Below are 20,207 nucleotides of genomic sequence, written 5' to 3'. Positions count from 1 at the left end.
CACCAGCCCCTGCACTAGCTGACACATCCACAGCAATCACCACAGATCAAGAAGCGGAGAGCAGAAATCTCACCTGATAGTAAGTTTTAATGTTTCTGACTAAGATGGTGAGGTTTTGAACCCGAAGATAGGTGTCGTTATTCACATGCTTGTTGACGCGTTGGTTGGTTGGTCGAGGATCTCTATTAAAAGAGGGAAAAGAAAATAAAGTATTACTAGTTTACTTGGTGCTAAGGCTTAGCATCTCAATAATGCACCATTAGGAAAACCCTTTAAAACTTATCCATTAAATGTGCTGGCATATATATACAGGATACATACACATTAATTCATGATAGAGTAAGCTCATTACCTTTGTACCTATGTATAACTTGGAAATCTTCCTGAATGCCACAAAGTAACCTACTTTAGGTTAACCCACACAGCAATTCAGGGCAGCTTCTCCCCTTATTTGTATTTCCCTGAAGCAAAGAGCATATTTAGTTTGTGCACACTAGATCAAAGCAGTCTCTGATAATATGGAGTTTATCTTATTCAAACAAAAGGAAGCCTAGGAAAGACTACCATGCCTTCCTTGGCTTCAGAGTTTGGCGACAAGAGGAGAGAGTTAACACCCGATCAATGATCAGTGTGCAAACTGCAAAACCCAGGTGTATTATACACCAAAGTGAAGGGAAAAAGGAGTACTGCACTTTTATTACACCCACATCATCTAACTAGATCTCTGTCATACACCTGCTGTGTCACAAAAACCAGCTCTACTAGGCTTCAAGATATGAACAAAGTAGAAACATAGGTAGAGATATAAGCAAGATAGGAAAAAAGATTCTAGGGAAAGAGCCTAAAGTTTTTGTTTGATTTTAAAGGAAGAAAAAAATTGTACCAGAAGCAATTTTATTTCTAAAATAAAACATGGAAAAAAAGCTGCAAATAATTTAATATGAATGTGCACCTTCAGATTCTCTATATGCCCAAGACGTTGAAAAAAAAAAAAAAAAAAAGAAAAAAAAAAAAAAAAAGAATCTGAGAGCCTTTATCTGCCAATAGCACAGATCAAAGCCTTGTGTTTCCCCTCTAATAAAGACTCTTATCAGCAACTCCTACACAATCCAAACACCTGCCTCCCAGAGCTCTGCCTGGGCTGTTAATTAAGCCATTCACACCTCTTCCAGGGCCAAATATTGAACTCAGGCGTTGACAAGGAAATGAAAGGGGGACTGATCCAATATTTATTTTTAAAATATATCTGCCAAAGTTTATGTAAATATGTCAAAGAGGGGTTTTTTTTGGGTTTGGGGTTTTTTTTTGTTTGTTTTGATTGTTTTAAATGCACAACCATCCCAAAGCACCTCTCTAGTGAAGACTATGTGTATAAATATTATAGACTATATAGATATTTCAAAGATGACAGAGAACTGCCTTGGCAGCAGATAATATCAGACACAGTATTTATGTACCAAGGTTCAAGCAAACTGAAGTACAGATGATCAGACAGCGCTACTGATGTAAACTAGCAAGACTCTACACAGCCCTTAGAGCAGCAAAGGATTCTATATACTGATTGGCACTGTAATAAATTATTAAAAAAATAGAACAAAAGAGAGGCAACTGTAACAAGCTTTTAAAGTAAAATCTGTATTCCATTTTACTGATGCTCAGATACAGGAGTGCAGAAGCCACACCCACATAGAGTCTGACAGTATGGATCTTCAGCAACACAGCAAGTTGGAGAAGTATAACGGCACCTGGCTGTGACCTCAGAGAGTACCTGCCTTTCAGTACACTCCAAGCAGATGCTGGATTCCAAAGGAAGCTGGATATTTAGCCTTTTTAGGCAAGGTTACAACAAACCAGGAAGTTAGAAGGGAAGAAACATATAGTAAAGAGAACCTGGTCAAAGAGAAGGGTCAGCCTACAGTTCTCATTTCAACATGAAAGCTCATGTAGGCAGCATGCTGCCACGCAGCTGTCTGGCACTGACTCAGGCCTACAGCCAAGAAGAAAAAGCTTTGACTTGGAGTAATACTCCACGACCCTTCCCAAAACAGGGGAAAAAAAAAAATCCACAAAACACACCAACCAGCCACAGCATTTCTTCAACAGCTGTAGGGGTGTAACTGCAGGACTTGGATGAGGTTTTCAAAAGCACGTAAGACACAGAACAACTCCTCCTTCCAAGACAAGACCTGCTCATCTTTTGGCACAGCACAGCTAGTCATTTGTCACAAGAACATAAGCATTGGCAGGACTGGGCCCTCAGAAGCAATTCTGGAATTTTTATCCTATCATCTTCATTAAGGGTAATTGGTTGGCCCAAGAGCTCTTAATGCCATTGACCTCAGGGTCCTCTTAACCTGGAGCCAAGCCACAGCACACAGTGTCACTCTGGCAGTCCTGCTTCCTCCTCCTCAGAGACAAGGAAGTTAAAAGCTTTTCTGAAAACAGAATGTAGCTCAGAAAAATGACAGTTTGGATTTCTGAATGTGCTGTGTAACCAACTTCATCCAGCACCTCAGGTCACTTCAGAGAGGATCCTTTGCACAAGATGTGAAAGGCCAGCACAGCCTACACTTCGAACTACCACAGGGCCTACCTATTTCCACAGGGAAAACTAAACAATTCCTTCCAATAAGCAATATCCGATTTCTTCTTCATTTGTTACCATATTTTTTTCCAGTTCTGGATCAAATAGGCTTGAATACTGACTACGGCTGTCCTAGCTCCACAGCCGAGAACTTGGAGGAGCACAGAAAGTTGCTCATGGAGGCAGTGGGAGGTTCCCAAAAAGAGACAGATTTATTCTTTTCCATTTACCATGTAAGTCCAGTTTTATCCAGCTGAACTGGCAAAACATCTTTTGACCTAATAAGCATGGAGATGAACACATAAAAGAATCAAGGGTTTGAGATATGTTTTTATTCAGAAAGAATACGTTTGTTGCATTTTCCAGACATTTTCTGTGTCAGACCTCCTGTCTAGAATAACCAAGTCACATTATGCGAGGTGGTCAGCTGGATCCCTCCTCCTGCCTCCTCCACATCACTCACCTAAGACATCTCAAGGGACACCAAAGAGGAGAGACAGAGGAGCCAGGAGACCCAACAAACAGGTCCTGCTGTGAGAACGGACCCAGACCCATCTGCTACCTCCTCCCCACAGGGGAGCAGAGAGCAGCCCACAAGCAGGTGGACCTCACCACATGGGAATGGGGCAACACCCCGAGACTGAGCAGGCCTGAAGTTATCTGCGCTCAGCGAAGGAGCGAGCTGCCAGAAAATCCACAGCCACACACACACTTACCAATCTCAAGAGAAATGAAAGAAAAATGACAAAAATCTGGACAGATCGAGGTACTCTAAACACTACAACCCCAACAGTCTGATCTACAGCAGGGAAAAGGGGAAGCAGAGTCCTCAAGGATAAAAAGCACCTGAGTAAAATTACACCATAAGAGGCAAATTCTATGTTTAAAGATGTTTGTACCCTAAAAACCAACAAAACAAACAAACAAACAAAAAACACCAAACCAAAAAGCCAGAGCTGTTGGTACCACAGCTCTGCACATTATAGCACCTCTTTGTTGGTGAAACTTGTTTATGATTAATTTTTTTGTTTTCAAAATCTTTACTGAAAGAAACCTGTGGATCTGCAGCAAAGTACTGCATCACACCTGGTGTTTAGATGCAAGCTCATGTGCCTGTGTTATTTGTGTTCCAGTAAGCAGGCAAGCAGGATATTTAACTTAAAAAAAAACCTAAAAATAATTTTTTTCCAAGGATCATACTGAAAATGAAAAAGATTTTTTACAACACGAATCAAGTAACCCAAACAAATTCCTGTCTGAATGTATCAAAACAATCCCTGAACACAACCTCAGTGAGATGCTTTTTCAGTCCTTCGATGTTTGGTCTTTCCCTTACACACAAATACAATAAAAATTACAATACTCTCTTTTTTAAAAAAACACCTACTCCTCAAGATAAAAAAAGTTACCTAAATAACACTGAGGCAGTGTGACTGAGGTGCGACTAAGGGAGGTCCTCCACAAACCAGTAAAAAACACCCAAGCCAAACAAAGAGAAGGAAAGCCTCAAACTTCACTATACACCCAAACATTTTAAATAAGCTCTCCAGTTTGTACACCTTCATGACTTTCACACCAGTACAGAGGAAAGGAAGGGCCAGGAGACAGAGACCAAGTGAGAGTCCAGCAGGCATGGGGCCAGTAGCATGAGTGCTTGAAGATGCAACCCCTTAAGCTCCCAATTAGTAAAATAAAAGTAACGAGAAAAAAAAAATTAAAATTCAAAATGACAATCCTATTAAAGCAATTTCTGACAAATAATTTTGATGAGCAAGGGGAAAGCCCGCAAGCAAGGCCCAAAGGTTATGAGTCACCAGAAGATGCCTAGTGTACCCAGCATCCTGCAGCACTTCGCTTTGCAGGTAACTTGCTAAGTGAAAGTACACGACTCTTGGACCAGTCTAACTCCCTTCCTCTAATGTGAAGTGAGATGAAGCCACAGAAGGCTAGAGGAGTCTCTAAATTGCCCAGAAAATGGTAGAAAAATGCACCTTTAAATAGAATTCTAAATGGATGCACATCTTCAGCCTTCCGGTGTTCATGCCATTTGCTACAAACCACGAGAAGCGGACACTCACAACGTGGCTGTTCCTGTCACATGGTCTAAATTAAAGAAGACAGATTGACAGTACCACAAACCATTACAGCTGCAACTGAAATGGAAAAACCCATTATTGTGCATTTTTACTATGCAGTTTTAATACAAGTGGTTTTATCAGATGTATTCCCAATGAAACATTCAGCAAACAGGAATGTGTAACGGAAAAGCAGGGTCTACCATCAATCAGAAAAATTAGAATTAGTCAATATGAAAACACTTATGTGCTTGTGTGCCTGCATGTGTAACCTCTCACATCATTTCCAAAATAAAACCTTCTATAAGAAGTTAAACACAGTAAATATTTGCTTACGCTTGCAGGTATTATGCCACAGCTGCAACTGTAACACTGAAGGCAGTCTGTGCAGTGTTGCCACGTGCTAGTTTCATACCAGGAAGTGGCACAAAACCATCTGAAAAAAGTTCTTCAAAATCTGTCTGCAGAAGAGCTCAGAAGCTGATACACATAAATCCACTAGAAACACAGAAGCTCAGGACATAGGAGTTCCACTTTGAAGATTAAGAAACATTTTTGTATGCAGAGTATTCAGCCAGTACTGCAAGTTTGCAAAAACCCATGTGTCCTTTATGCATGATCAGGTTGGGGTATACACTTGGACAGAACATAGGAAAAGAAAACCACTCATTTACAGCAAAATGACTTGGAAAAAAACATTTGTCTTGACTTAAAATGTAAGTGGAGAAACCAAACGCTGCTGTCTGCGTCCTTCTATGAGATTTAACTGGTTAAGCAGCTAGGCACTACTATTGAGAACTAAGCCATCCCCAAGTCTTTTGTAAAAACGGTCTTGCTTTGCTATGGATCACCAGCAACCAAAGAAATCACCAGTAAAGCTCAGCAGCTGGTTACCTACCAACCACTTTGTGGCTACAATCTGCCTAAACCCAGGCTGGGTCCCCTTCCTCTACCCTTGCGCCATGGCAAGATTTGGTGTGCCTGAGCAAACTACATTTTATTCAGGGACAGCATTCCTGGGGGCAGCTCATTTCTGAACAGCCCTATTTTCACCTCCTGTCACACAGCCAAAGCGATAGGGCTCATGTACCTCTCTAGTGACACAGCTGCCTTGCAGATAGGAGCCCACCACCTAAAAAACGTTTACACCACAACACCAAGCAGTTGGGATCTCCTCCACCCACTCCAAGTTGCCAGATAGCATTTGGGCAAAATCCAACCTATTACAACAGAAACTAGAGGCTGACTGAACTCGTACAGCCCGCTCACGCCTCAAACAGCTAAAACCTCACTTTCACTCAGTCTCCACTCAATAGGTATATCTGGATTTCTTCAAAGATCCACTTGACTTTTTGGCCATAGATTAAACTTAAAGTCTGCTTTGATGCAGGACAAAAATGCTTTATTTTTAATAATGCAATTCCGAACTTTGTTTTCAAAAATCTTTACTGAAAGAAACCTGTGGATCTGCAGCAAAGTACTGCATCACACCTGGTGTTTAGATGCAAGCTCATGTGCCTGTGTTATTTGTGTTCCAGTAAGCAGGCAAGCAGGATATTTAACTTAAAAAAAACTAAAAGCAAAATAACACAGGAGTGAGGAGACAGCTACCCACAACAGGAGCTCAGCTCTCTCACTGTGCTACCCCCTGCTCTCTGCACGTGCATGCATGCGTGCATCTGTGCTTCCAGGCAATCAAACACTATCATGGCATGGCATATCAAATTCTAGCAGATTTATCAAAGGTCCTCATTACTACAATTTCAGCAGGAAGAAATCTCAAGCCAAGCACTGAAAGTCATCTTTAGGGACCAGGACTTGAAAAACTGATGAGCAAGCATTTTAAAAAACGCATTTATTTTTCTATTGTGGAAGCTTTGTGGGGCAGAAACACGCCTTGCAAGGCTTTCCTGATGTACAGGCAAGTAGTAAAAGCACTGCTACGCCTAAAGGTCAAGTCAGGAAAATTGAAGGTCACAGACAAGCATCTCTCCTGAATGCCTTGCTGGGTTGCGATACATAAATGCAACCATGCTCCTTTCTAAGTTAAACATGTTTGCACTCTCAGAAGAAAGTTCTTAGTTTCAAGCTCCTTAGACACAATCAGAAGCACTGACAAAGCAGCCTAAAAAGGGGACAAAAATCCTGATTGCGTGTAACGGGACAGCATCCTACTTCACACTTCTTGTGCTTCCCCCACTTACGCCTTCTGTGACACTGCTGGCAGAGATGTCTTTTGGAAGAAACAAACTTATTTTCCCGACTGCTTAGGGCAAGCAAATACACCAGGACACTTCTCACAAACACATGATATCCGACAAAACACCAACTGGTGTCACCGCACTCAGGCAGCCTATATCCTTATCTTCCTTATTTCAATGCTTATCGTCCTTATTTCAATGAAATCCTATCATTCACTCCCTGTCCCCAGAGCATTGTGAAGTTGCTCCACAGACTGCAACAGTTTCCTGTCTCCTTAGACATATCTCAATGGCCAACTACAAAATACTTGTTTGCACACACCATCCGATAAAGCACTTCTAAAATACATCACCCATAAGAATGCCACAGTCATTCAAAAGCCACGGCCTATTTAATAACAAAAATCAAGAGCAACTAAATACTAAGTTATTTTTTCTTGTTTTGAAATAATAAGATTCTTTCACATATTAGATAACAGTGATAGTTTAGTTAATTAAACCTGCAGCAGACTTAACTGCTGCTATTTCCTCAGTAGTTTGGTTGGTCATCTCCACACTAAACACAATGGTCGTAAATCAAAATCCAATTTCCCACATCTTGGAAAAAGTACAAGTCTGGACTGAACACTCACACTCAAGTTCGCAATTTGCAGAAAGTGTAGTTACTCCTTCAGAAATGCTAGAAATTAGGTCTTCTTTTCAAAACAGGTTTCCATCTCAGCTAACATTTTACACTGCTAGTTTGTTATCCTCAAGTGGAGTGATTGATCTGGATTCTGTTTCAAATCGTGAATCTTCACTAAGTTCCAACTCAATTTCCACTGTTAGTAACATCAAACCAGAAAAAAAAACTTGAGATGGAGCAGCCAGGTACTAGAAGATAACAAAGCTTGTCAACTTGAGTGGGTGGGGCATGGGTTCTCAAACTTTATTTATTTTCCCCCTCCAAGAATTGCACCTGAAGATTCTGACATAAATTCTTCACTGAAGTGCTTGGACTTGGCCAAAGCTCCTCCCCTGCAAGTCAAATACTTTTCCCTACAAACTCTTTACCAGATGCATTTCAGAATATTTAAAAGCAAATACAGACATGATAGAAAACAGTCATGCAGCAGACCAGCAACAGGAAAGGATGTAGTTAAAAAAAATATGTTTTATGAACAACTCACTTCAGTGTTAAGGTATTCTCAGTGTTTGCTCTTTTAACCTATTTATAAGTTTCCTCAAGACACACCTTTACAGTGCTGCCCAAAAGAAATATCACCGAAGTTGTGGTCTTTTTTTTTTCCCCCCTAAATTATGTATTTAATATCCAAGTTTACACAAGAACGTAGACACACTTCAGATAAAATCTTCCTAGTAAAGCCTCATATGATAAACTACTTTCATTTCCTTATTCGTACTGCCACATACCCTCCCCTGAAGCACACGTGAACAAGTATGAGAAAGTAACCATTTGGGGGAAAAAAAAATAAAATAAAACACACATACGCCAAAAAAAAAAAAAAAAAAAACCTTAGAAAAACGTTAAAGTAGATTTTACAGGAATTGATCGTGTTTCCCCCCACCTTGTTTTTAATAATTTCAAACAGCAACCAAAAGGCAAAAATGCACAGCCGACGCTCTCGCCCTACCCCGAGCCCTTCCAGCCTGCCCGCTCGAAAGCCTCCCGGTCCCACCCCAGCCCCGAAGGCGCTGCCCAGGGCAGCGGGACGCGCCGCGCTGGCAGCGCCGATCTCTCCCTCCGCAGCCCCGACGCCGGGCCCGGCCCGGCTCCGCGCGGGGCTGCCGCCCACCCCTCCTCGGGCGCCCACTCACATCTGTAACATGATTTTGTTCAGGACGACGCCATCCACCAGGTCCATGTAGACGCCGAGACTGTCCTCGTCCCCGCTTTCCAGGGCCCCGAAGGTTTTCACCTGCCGGGAGGAAGGGCAGCAGGGTTGGGAGGGGGATGGCGGGAGGGCCCAGCCGCCCCCCGCCGGTAGCCTCCCCGCTCCCCGCCCGCACCCCGCACTCACCCAGGTCACCAAGGGGCTCTGCAGGAAGAGCTCCAGGAGCTCGGAGACGGTCACGTCCATGTCGCCGGGGCCCGGCTGGCGGCGGCGGCGGGAGGCTGCGGGAGCGGGGCCGGCTCACTCCGGAGACAAAGGCGCGGAGCCCATGGCCCGCCGCCCCGCTGCCCGCCGGGCGCTGCCTACAGGGGAAACAATGCGCGGCTCATCGCTCCCCCGCCCCCGCGCCGGGGGGAGACGCGGGGCCGCTCACCGCCGCCGGGGTCCCTCCTCCCGGCAGCAACAGGCCGGTCTTCCCTCGCCGACCTCGCCCCCGCAGCCGCCCGGCGCCCGCGGGCAGGAGAGAGCCGTGCCAGGGAAGGGGAGCTACCGCCCGCGGCTAACTACCGAGAGCAGAGGCGCGAAGCTCGCAAGGGAGCAGCTCCGTCAGCAGACACAGCCCCCCAGCCCCTCTCCGGCCGCCACCGCGGCGCTACCTGCGGTGGGGCGCGCCCTTGCCCCGGCAACTAGACCCGGGCCGCGACAGCAACCTGACGGGCATGGCCCGCCGCGAATGAGAGGCACAGAAAGGGCCGGCGCCGGCCAATGGGCGGCGCCCCTGGGCAGCCGCGGGGGCGGGACGCGGTGCGAGGCCGGGGCCAGCAGCTGCTGGTGGCCCTGGCGCACGCTGCCCGCCCTGGCCTCGCCCGCCCGTTTCGCCTCCCGGGCGCTGCCGTGGCCGGTCCGCCCCCGCGGCGGCGCGATCTCTCGGCCGAAAGTTTGTGAGAGGGACGCCAGCCCCGCTCCGCCTGCGGCTACGACCGGTTCCCCCGTCGGAACCGAGGCGGTGCGAGGGCCCCGCGGCGCGGTTGGCCCGCGAGCTGGGCGGGCTCGGGAGGGCGCCGTGGGCGGGTACACCTGCACACCCGGCTGGGAGCTGGCGGGCCGTGCGCCAGCCTGCGCCGCGGAGCCGCGCCCGTGCGGGACGGTAACGCGCAGTTCTGAACTTTCTGCTTTAAAAAGCACGAAGCTACCCATCTTCAGCAGGCGAGAACAGCTTTTTTTTTTTTTTTTTTTTTAGGGGTGCTTCAAAACGTGCAGCATAAACCCCTTGCGGCAGTAGCGCTGCAGAGGTCGTTGTGGGCCAGCTGCACCGGGCGTTACGGTGTGAGCTCGCGGGGCGGGACGCCGTTCGTTCTGGGCCGGCGCAGCTCTCGGCGCAACCGATGCGCGGGCGATCACCGGCCGTATCGCCAGGGCGCGAACGGCTGCACCGAGCGGTCCCGCCACCGGGGATGGACAGAGGATTTTATCTTCCTGCGGGGGCAGAATTTATGCTTAGTCTAAAACAAAAAAACCCAAAACAAGTAATCTGAATGATTACTGCTTTATCACCGTCTCAGATTCTAAGGAAATATAATTTAGTCATAAAGTTGAGCCATTGCATGCATGATGTTAGATAGCAAAGTCTGATTTTGCTAGGATTCGTGTTTGATGGTTTGCTCTATTTTTCACAGATGTGGTCTTTTCTCTCTGGTATTTATCAGTCCTTGCATCAGCCACTTCTTAATGCATTTTTGCCTGAACTCACAAAATACAATTTGGATCTTAGACGTGTCGGAAATGCTGTTTATTACTAACCACCTACTCTGCCATGCATATTTTGGGGGAAGGGAGGTGGGCACACCTGTTCGCAGCCACCACGTTCCCCGAGGGTCCCGAGCCGTTCGTAATCCATCCGTTACCGAGCGGTGGGCAGCGCCGTCCGTGGCAGAGCTCTGTGTGTCCCACTACAGACCCGTTTTAATGATTTGCTTCACCAAGGACCTGGCTTTGGGCAGCCCTGTGCGTACCGAGGACCACACGCTTTTCGGTAGCACCGGTGACCGGTACATCGGGGAGGTCAGAGTTTCGTGTTGGCAGGGGGCGGGAAGGGGAACCCGCCGCCATGTCGCCTTCCCGCTCCCCCTCACCCGGCGCGCGCGGCAGGTTCCCGCCTGCCCGCGCCGGCCCCGCGGGGCGAGGGGGCACCGGGGTCTCGGATTTGCATTTGGATGGAGCCCGCTATTACACGGGAGCGGCCCTGAATGAGCCGGTGAGCGGTGTTGTTTAAGGCTGGCGATTTGGTTTTGCTCCTCCAACCGGCAGACCAAGGGAGGGGTAACGCCGGGTTGCTGGCCGGCCCTGGCCCGTCTGAACCGCCGCGTGTTTACAGGCCAGCGCGGCGGGCTTGCTTTAGGATTCTGGAGAGGATGTGCCAGGAGGGCACGAATAGCTAAAGTAACCCTTCGTTGTGCGGGTCATGTAGTCTAGGCGTTTCTGAACCTGGAGAGAAGGAAGGTTTGCAAGGAAACCGTCTGTAGCAGTTGGAGGGAGAAACAGGTATGCTTCTGAGCCAAACAGCTCCTGCGCAGGTGTGGAGAGAAAAAGAAGAGCAGTTAATTTCTCAGCACTTCATGGAGATGGACTGCTATACCTCTTGAAGCCTTATGGTCTCCAGCTTTGTGAGCAGAACTCATCAAATAAAATTTTAAAGCTGTTACTGCAGTACTTTAACAGAAGACCAGTGTGTTAATCAACAGAGTCAAAAGAAAACAAATGTAATAATATTTCAAATGCATACAGTTGCCTTCAGAGAAGACAGAACAACTGCAAGAATACTGTCCTTTTCAGAGCTTGGCTCTGACTCATTCGTAGGAGTGTGCCTCTACGAACTCCTGAAGGCAAGCGGCGGTGGTTGCCCATAGTGAGAGGACTAAAAGGGAGGGCACGTCATGGAGCACAGTTATAAAAACCAAACTTCTTATCCAGGAAATCTTCCGGGGATGCTTTTGGGTGCCAAATGCTCACACGTTACTCAAGGGTACCACGTGTGTTAGAGAAAATACTTGGTCTCTAGCAGCAGCACAGCAGGTGCTGGAGATGCAGCCGCAGTGGCGGGACGGGAAGGGGGGATGGAGTTGGGGTTGGGGATGATGGGGCTGAGGATGGGGATGGTGGGGATGGGGCTGGAGACGGGGTCGAGGACGAGGATGGGGTTGGAGGCGCCGCCCTCTTGGCCACGGCGGGCGGGGGCCGGGCGCCCCCTGGCGGTGGTAGCAGGCAGCGCGGCCCGCCCGGGCCGGGGGCGGGAGGGGGGTGCTCTGGGTCCGCGGGGCGGCTGCGGTCTTGCCTCCCGTGCTGAAAGCAAGAGTAGGAAATAACGTTGTTCGTGTTTTGAAAGGCGGCACCACTGATGTAGTGTGTGAAATACTGTTAAACTCTTTCAACACGCGTGACAAGGGGGAATGGAAGCGCTGCGACGGTCTCCAGCCCTTGGCTGAAGAGCCAAAAGCCAAAGGGCTGTGGGAGATGCGCTGAGAAACGCTCAACGAAGAGTCTCCCAAAGTCCCGAGTCTAACTGCTCTCTTGAGCCACAGACTTCAGGCTGGCCACACAAAAGCATTGGGTGTTGGTAAAACCCTGCTGACCTGAAAAGGAACAAGACCAGGCTTGCCCTGGAGTCCTGCAAAGTTCAGTCTCTGGTACACTGCACGGAACTCGACACGGTGTCTGACTGTCTGCCTTCTGCAAAAAAAAAAAAATACCCTGGCTATTAGATCCCCAGCCTGCGTATGTTTCTTCTCGGTAATTCTGTGTCATACCTGTCAGCCCCAGCGAGGTGTGTATCGCTTCCTCTGTGTCCTCTCTGAACTGTAACTTAGCTTTTATAGTATGAGCACTTGTTTTTACCCATCTTGTGTTTCACCAAAGACAAAGCTTGAAAAACTTCACCTGCTTACTACAGGTCAAGTTCTCATTTCTGGCAGTACCTGAAGCTGCTGCCTGCCCACAGGAATCAAAATAAAATAAATGCGTGGGAATATATCCAAGAAAATTCAGATCCAAACACGTACATGTCAGTGTATTTGGAAATCATGCCTCTTAAGTAAATAAATTAGGAAAATTTGTAGTATTGAATGTGATTTGCAACAACTTAGTTTCTTTTCATACCATTTGCACAATGTCAGCTTTTAAGTAAACATAATTATCAAAGAAATAAGAAACCAGAATGATTTAAAACACATACAAGGGTACAAACAACTAAAGACACCAGGGTGTCTAACACCTCTGTTATCATCATGTATTTCTAAAGCACTCTTCACAGCCACAAAGCCCTCGACTCTTAGCAGCACAGACCGCAAAAGGACATTTCTAAGCTCAGGCATTTCCAAATGTTCCTTTAGGCTGACTGTAAATGGCATAATTCACCTCCCTCAGACTGTCCCCTAGCAACAATTACAACCATCAACAAAGCTCCACCATTCATCTGCTGTCTGAAGTGTAAGTTGCTGAGGGATGGGAGTAACAGAATTTACGGGGTTACAATACAAGAGTTAAACTCATGGTAATCAGGAAACGGCTTTTTCTCCTCTTTTGCTTGGGACTGTCATTAAGCAGCTTTCTTGTAAATATGACTCTACTGTTCCTCAACCAACTTCTCAGCTATGAAGCAAGTTTACTTTATATGGACTCTGGAGTTGTAAACAACAGGTGCCAAGAAAAAAGAGGGTGGCCAGAAGATAGCTTTCCTCCTTGCAGTATCCAATTCTGGAATGCTGTTTTCAATACTGTCCCTTTTGTTTGGACAAAGGTGGTAAAGAAACTGTGTTAGAGAAATTTGAATAGAAATAAAAAGAAACAAAACTATATGTGCTACCAAAACACAAACAAAACCCCAGAAGTATTTGCTTATGTGCCTTAGATCAATCTGAACGCGGCGGGGCGATGCTGGTGATTTACAGAGTCTCTGTGGTTCGTGTCTGAAAGAAAACATTCAGAGAGAAACTCCCAGAAAACCTAGCATTAACCTTTGATACAGGGCAGGATGTTCATTCAGTGGTGAAATTTAAGCCAGCTACGTAGGTTCCTGACAAGATTAACATAATACAGAATCGAAAACACAGAGGGAGTTTGGGCAGAATATGTCATAAATGTCTGAGTCTATAGAAAATAATTACAAAGTCAAATATAGGAGGCAAACAATAAAGTTACTACTGAGCAAAACATGTGAGGAGAAGATGAAGGAGCGGTGGTTTGTAGCTCTTTGCATGAACTTGAAAGGAAGGGCAGAGTGCTTGCATCCCAGGCAAACACAAGAACGATGACGACATTGGGGACTAGGTAAAAATAACAGGCAAGCACAACCAAAGATTTTATAAGCACCTTTGGAACGTACTTAGGCTTGCTGGAGATGAAGAACAGCGTAAATTCATGTGTAAGGAAAACAATCCAAGGAGGAGGAGTTAACAAAGCCTTGGCAGGGAGGTAGATGACAGTAGGGCTGGGACCACCACCTCAGATATCCACCAAGAGGAGAGCCATTTCTTGGAACAGTGTGGGGAATGGGGAAATATACGTCTGTGCTACCTGCTCAAACCACCCCAGGTTCACTTCTGTGTGAGAGAGTCAGACAGATGCGGGAAGAATTTTAAGAATGTGAGAAACTAATTAAATTAGAGACTCCAGTTTTGAGGCATTGTGACAGAAGGCACAAAACTGAGGTTGTCCACTGATAACCCCAAAGAAGGGGTTAGAGGTAGCTGTTTTACAAGAGTATGGTAGAAATTGGTGATCAGTGGTTTATGTATCATGCACTGACTTAACGTGCTGAAACACAGAAGGTGGCTTTGATTCTAATTGAATTATGTAAAAGTTTAAGCTTATTTAGAGGTCAGTGTGAACAGAAACTGACTTTAAATCACATGGGCTTGGCTCACTCTCTGAGAAGTAAGATTATTTTTCAGTTACAGTTGCTTGAGATAACTGTTATTTGCATTGTAACACCTGTGTTTCACAGATGCTGTAGTGACTGTAAACTCACTGCAGAGCATGCAAGGACTCTGCCGTGGTAAGGCTGCTGTTCAAAAGCCGTTCTCTTCGTTGGCTGTACACACCTCCTGCCTGTCCTCGTACTCTGATGCAAGAGCTGTAGGCAGATTATCAATCAGCACGATGCTGTTCTCTCACTATTTGGCGCAGTAGTAGCTGGCGTGTCCAAAAAGCACAGATAGAAGACCAGACACATGTTGTAGTGATTGTATTCACCACGCTGTACACGCTGTCGTATCTGATCTACATCAGCCATCTAGTCTTACCTTGTTAATATTTTACAAAGGATTCTGCAAGCTGCCAGACGCATTTTGATATCAGCAGCACCCTGAAATAGCCATAGTGTATTATTACTGCAGTAGAGGAAGGGTTTATCAACCAACCAGTTATTAACTAGTGGGCTGCGTTGTCTTATGGTGGACTACCTTTCACATGTCTGGATAATGGCGAGAAATAGATGAGGCAGTGATGTGAATGGTTTAGCTATTGACACCACACATCCAGCTTGCAAAGTTTCTCTAATTGCCAGGTGTGGCTCTGGAAGAGGACAGGCGAGCTGAAGCTTGCTTTTACATTTGGAGCAGGTAACTGTAAGGACTCCCCAAAGATGTCTGTGACCTACAAATTCAGGTCTTGTGGAGTGAAATGCTTTGCTGTTCTGGTGAGCAGTTTTGTGCCCTCAGTTATAATACGCTGAATATCGCATCTCCTACCTTGGGTGTCTTTTGGTATTCTGGATTTTAACAGCCATCACAGCCATCTGTAGCTGGCTGTTTTCAGAGCTCTACAAGAGGCTTCCAAGGGCACTCTGGGAACCACCTTGCTCTCTTTGGCTAGTTTTTATTCATCACCAGTAGCCTGCTGATCCTTTCCATAAAGAAAAAGGAGTTAATTTTCCACAGTCTATGGAAATCTCTCCCTGCACTTGCAGTACTCTAAGTAGATAGCCTTCATTCCTGAAATAGTTGATCCTTCAAGAGGATTCATATATTTAGGCATGAATTTGATTCATTTTTCCTTAAAATTATGTAATTAACAGCAATCCTGAGCTTGAGTAATATTGCTTCACTGTGAAGATAAGCTGCAAGATGAACGAGATTTGTAAGAATCCATTGAGGCTTGCGGCACACGGAAAATGGGAGTAATTCTAATAATGTCATTAGGGATGATATGATCAAAACACACACACATGGAAATCTCTCAAATTTCTGCTGTTGTTTTGATGTTTATGGTAAGAACCAAGAGATCTTGCAGTCTATTACAAAATTGTCAGCACATGGCATAGGTGCTAGCATAGTTGCACGATGCTGCAAAGGTGATTTGTCTTTGGATGGAGGTGGTGTAACTAGCCTGCTGTTCTCATGTCTAAGCTTGCCAACTTGATGCTCTGGTTATTCCTCACCATTGAAAAAAGGTCTGTCCTATTCTTGAATATCAAAACAAGATATGGCTGCAGGTATCAGAATGACTCACCTCTTGCAGCTGGACAGCCAGAGACTGGCACCTTGCTTCTCCCTTTACGCTACTGCTCTGCAAGCGGTCTTCCTCCCATCTTGACCCTTTTGAGTCCATCTCAAAAGGCAGAAGACCAATATGGTTATGAGGTGTCAAGAAAGTAGATACTTGGGTAGAACTTGACCCAGGTTGTGCACAGGGACGAGGGGCTGAAGTGTGTTCCCTGTAAAGCCACCAGGCACTTCATCTGGCACCTGGTGCTGCCAGGTCGTGAAGTACGAATGTGTTTTTCCCTGGGGTTACAATCAAGCATCCTTACATTAGCAATAGGCTGCAAAAGACAGCTCATAGCTCCAAACAAACTACACAACTACCACAGCCGTTTCCTTCAGGTATCATATCACATGTGGTGCAGCCACAGTCACAGATCTCAGGTAAAGAGTTATCAAGATAGATTTGCATGCAAACATGTCATGCAGATGTAGCACTTCCTTACTACAAAATTAACATGAATTAGACACTATTCCATCAGGCAAATTAAACATACTAAATTAGTGGAGGTCAGATCCTGGAGGCTTGAGTCTAGCTTAGGTCATTGGTGTCAGGCACCTCACTTTATAGGGAGGAGGTCTTATTTTGAAGAGAAAGCCCATCTTATTCACCAGACTGAGCAAGAGGAAAATCTGAAGATCAGCTAGTTGGGTACTCAAGAGGTTCCACCTGTTGTTCTGTTCGTAGCAGTGAAAGGCAAGGACCACAGTCATTCTCTGCTGTGCAGAACATCTGTATGGCCCTGACGGACAACTGTACCAAAAAGTAAATCCCACAACATGTCTAACAAAATACATACATCTCCAAACTTAGTTCCAAGGGAACACATGCTCTAAAGATGAAATAATGCCTCTATATTCAGATAAAGATTATGGCAAGCTATATAAACACTAGGAAAATTTGAAAGGTGCTTTATAAAGAGCACACACATATGAAAGCTTCTGAAGACAAACACTTCTATTATTCTTTTATGAGCTTTGGTACTTAGTTCTCCTGCCCGTGAAAAACAAACATTTACATCTCCCTTGTTTCTTACTCAGGTAATCCAGACCCTGAAGAGGAAGATTTATTTCCATTTTGAGGCTAAACTCAAACATGCTAAGAGCTGTGCTCTGTTGTTGGTTTTAATCAGCAATTACTTCTTCAGTAAGAATTGCAGCTTCCAGCTCTCCAGGCTTATCTGCAAAATCCCAACTGATGGCAGCAGAGGAAGTCACTTCTGTTTGGGTGGAATCAACGGGGGAGCCATGGGAAGGAAACAAGCTTTTTTTCCAAGAGAAAAATGGATCTAATTTAACAACATTTTCAGATATGCAAAAGTAGCAGCATATTGCAAAATATGCTTTTTAAAAAAGTTTATCCCAAATGTTCATTGTTGTTAGCATAGAATTCTGTAAATCAGTTTATCAGGAGCTGCTTCCAGTTACCTCCACATCCCTAGTTACAACATTGATCAAATCCTTCTGAATGGCAAGATTAACAAATTGCACACCCCTGATCACAGCTTCCTCCAGGGATCCTGTTGTGGTCTTATTTGGGGGGGGGGGGGTGGCTAAGGTGGCAGCTTCTGTAGGAAACTGCTAGAAGTCGCTCCCCTTTGTTCAGTGGACTTGGCCAGGCCTAGGGCGGACCCGCTGCTGGCCAAGGCTGAGCCAATTGGTGACAGAATGTTCCGTGGTAACGTCTCTGTGATAACATATTTAAGAAGGGGGAAAAAAAAAAAAGAGAAGATGTGAAGAAGCTGAGCAGGGGCAGAGGTGCAGAGGGGGAGGCGCAGACCTCATGGGCCTTGCAGGCCTCACCCTCTGGCCTCTCGCCAGGCGGCCGACTGGGCCCAACTCAGCCCAGCCCAGCTGCAAGAAGTGGAGAGGAGATGAGATGGATGATGTGACGATATTCTGAGAGGCGTCTGCCAGCCTCTGTTGTGAAGAATTTTTCTTGTGAGAGGAACGGCTGCAGACACCAAGGTCAGTTCAGAAGGAGGGGGAGGAGTAATGCGGCTCCTGGCCAAGATTCCCCTGCAGCCTGTGGTGCAGCCCATGGTGAGGCAGGCTGTCCCCCTGCAGCCCATGGAGGCCCACGGAGGAGCAGAGATCCACCTGCAGCCTGTGAAGGACCCCACACTGGGGGAGGTGGATGCCTGAAGGAGGCTGTGGCCCGTGGAGGGCCCGCTGGGGCAGCCGTTCTGGAGGGACTGCACCCCGTGGAAGAGATGACCCACGCTGGAGCAGTTTCACAAAAGACTGTGGCCCACGGGTGGGACCCCACAACGGAGCAGGGGAGGAATGTGAGGAGTTCTTTCCCCCGACTATGAAGCAGCAGCGTAAAACAACACGTGATGAACTGACTGCAACCCCCATTCCCTCTTCCCCCTTGTGCCACTCACAATGGAGAAGGTAGTAGAGATAATGTTAAGCTCAGGAAGAGGCAGGGGTTCTCTGTCTCATTCTCCTGCTAGTTTTAGTAATAAATGAGTATTTTTCCCCAAGTTGAGTCTGTTTTGCCCATAACAGTAACTTTAAGGATTTTTTCCCTGTCCATATCTCAAACCTTGAGCTGTTTTTCTTACATTATCTCCCCCTATTGTCTTGGAGGGTGGGGGGAGTGAGAGAGAGACTGCGTAGTCTGGTCCCGATCGGGGCTGAACTACGACAGATCCTCAAATATTAAAAAAAAAATTCAGCGATGGAGTGAAGCTACAGTCATACTGTCTCTGGCCTCACCAGAGGGATAGAAGACTGTACTGAACTCACCAACCTAACAGCATCGACCTCCCCACCTGAACAATGTTGATTGTTGTGAAAAGGCCACTCAGCATCAGCAGGTTTAAAGCAAGCCTTACCGAGATAAGCACACTTTACCATAAAATTTCCAGATTTCAGCCACTAAAGCGTGTATCTGAAACACAAGAGAAAGGACTAGTTTTGTCTGAAAACTCATGAGCATTTTGTAAGGGCTCCGGTGTGCATATACTTCCAGAAGCAATGCTAACAGTGATACACGCAACTACCGAATGCTTCTGAACCCTCTTAGGTGAGCAGTCCACATAGAGTTTTATTATGCATGTAATTTAAAGTTGCTTACAAGCATAGTATCAAAATCAACATTATTCAGCCCAAATCATCCCTAGTCTGTATTACAGATGCACATTTTGTGAGCATTAATTCCACCCCCTGTATCGAGTAACTTCCAGGTCTCAACATAAACCACATAAACTGCAGTTGTTCATTTGAAGCCATTTCAGAGAAGTTCTGAGGCAGGGAAATACCTTCTGTCTGGGAGATGGAACCGTGCAGAGAAAGGCTACCAGGACAGGTCTGAAATTATGGTAAATCAGTAGCTATTTCAATCATTTGCCAGTAGCATTCTACCTGCTTTTTTTTTTTAACATTATCCACTGGCTTATATACCATTTTTACATTGTTCATAAATACAATTGGCATACAGAACACAATGCATCTCTCCACTCCCTTTTTTCAATTGCCCTTTTCCCAGCAGTCCACAGGGTTTCATTTCAGCTCTGAATAGTTTCATTAATTTCAATTTGTGTAAAAAACTCCTACAAGTTTTATATGCTCCAATGAATGTGACTGTAACTGGAACAATATTAAAATCCAGACACAGTCTCTCCAGATGGCCAGCCACCTATGAAAATATAGTAAGGTATGCCTCCCTGGCAGCAATAACAGACTTTAAACTCTGGCTACAGTTGAAGGCAGGTATTACAAGTCCTTCCACAGAAGGTTCTGCTGTACCTGCAGCATGCCCACATGCCCCCTGCCTCCTTTCTGGACTGAACTGTAAGCTGTGTATCCCTTCATTTCTTCTGGTCTCCAGAAAGAGAAAGCAGTAGGAGCAGGTGGAGAACATGCACATGGACAACATACCTTGAAAAACTTCAGTTGTTGGTAACTTCCGTTCTTTGAATGCTTGTTTGACATTTCGCTGTGGGTGAGCCCAAGCAGTAACCCATCTG

General features: G+C 45.9%; 1 protein-coding gene across 3 annotated transcripts in view; it reads right to left on the bottom strand.

Annotated features, from left to right (window-relative positions):
- The window catches only part of CCDC88C (coiled-coil and HOOK domain protein 88C), a 98,496-nt gene extending 89,196 nt beyond the window's left edge, over nucleotides 1-9,300 (bottom strand). For all 3 annotated transcript variants that reach the window (XM_086748440.1, XM_086748442.1, XM_086748441.1), the window contains exons 1-3: nucleotides 8,882-9,300; nucleotides 8,679-8,779; nucleotides 74-182 (exon numbers count right to left, since the gene is read on the bottom strand). In XM_086748440.1, the coding sequence (XP_086604566.1) occupies nucleotides 74-182; nucleotides 8,679-8,779; nucleotides 8,882-8,941 (270 nt within the window). In that variant the 5' untranslated portion in view covers nucleotides 8,942-9,300. The remainder of the gene's footprint in view (nucleotides 1-73; nucleotides 183-8,678; nucleotides 8,780-8,881) is intronic.
- Between the last annotated feature and the right edge of the window lie 10,907 nt (nucleotides 9,301-20,207).

Source organism: Chlamydotis macqueenii, chromosome 5 (genome assembly GCF_036417535.1).
Source record: "Chlamydotis macqueenii isolate bChlMac1 chromosome 5, bChlMac1.mat, whole genome shotgun sequence".
NCBI lineage: Eukaryota > Metazoa > Chordata > Aves > Otidiformes > Otididae > Chlamydotis > Chlamydotis macqueenii.
Note: the sequence above shows the minus strand (reverse complement) of the source record. Positions and strands in the feature narration are given on the sequence as shown.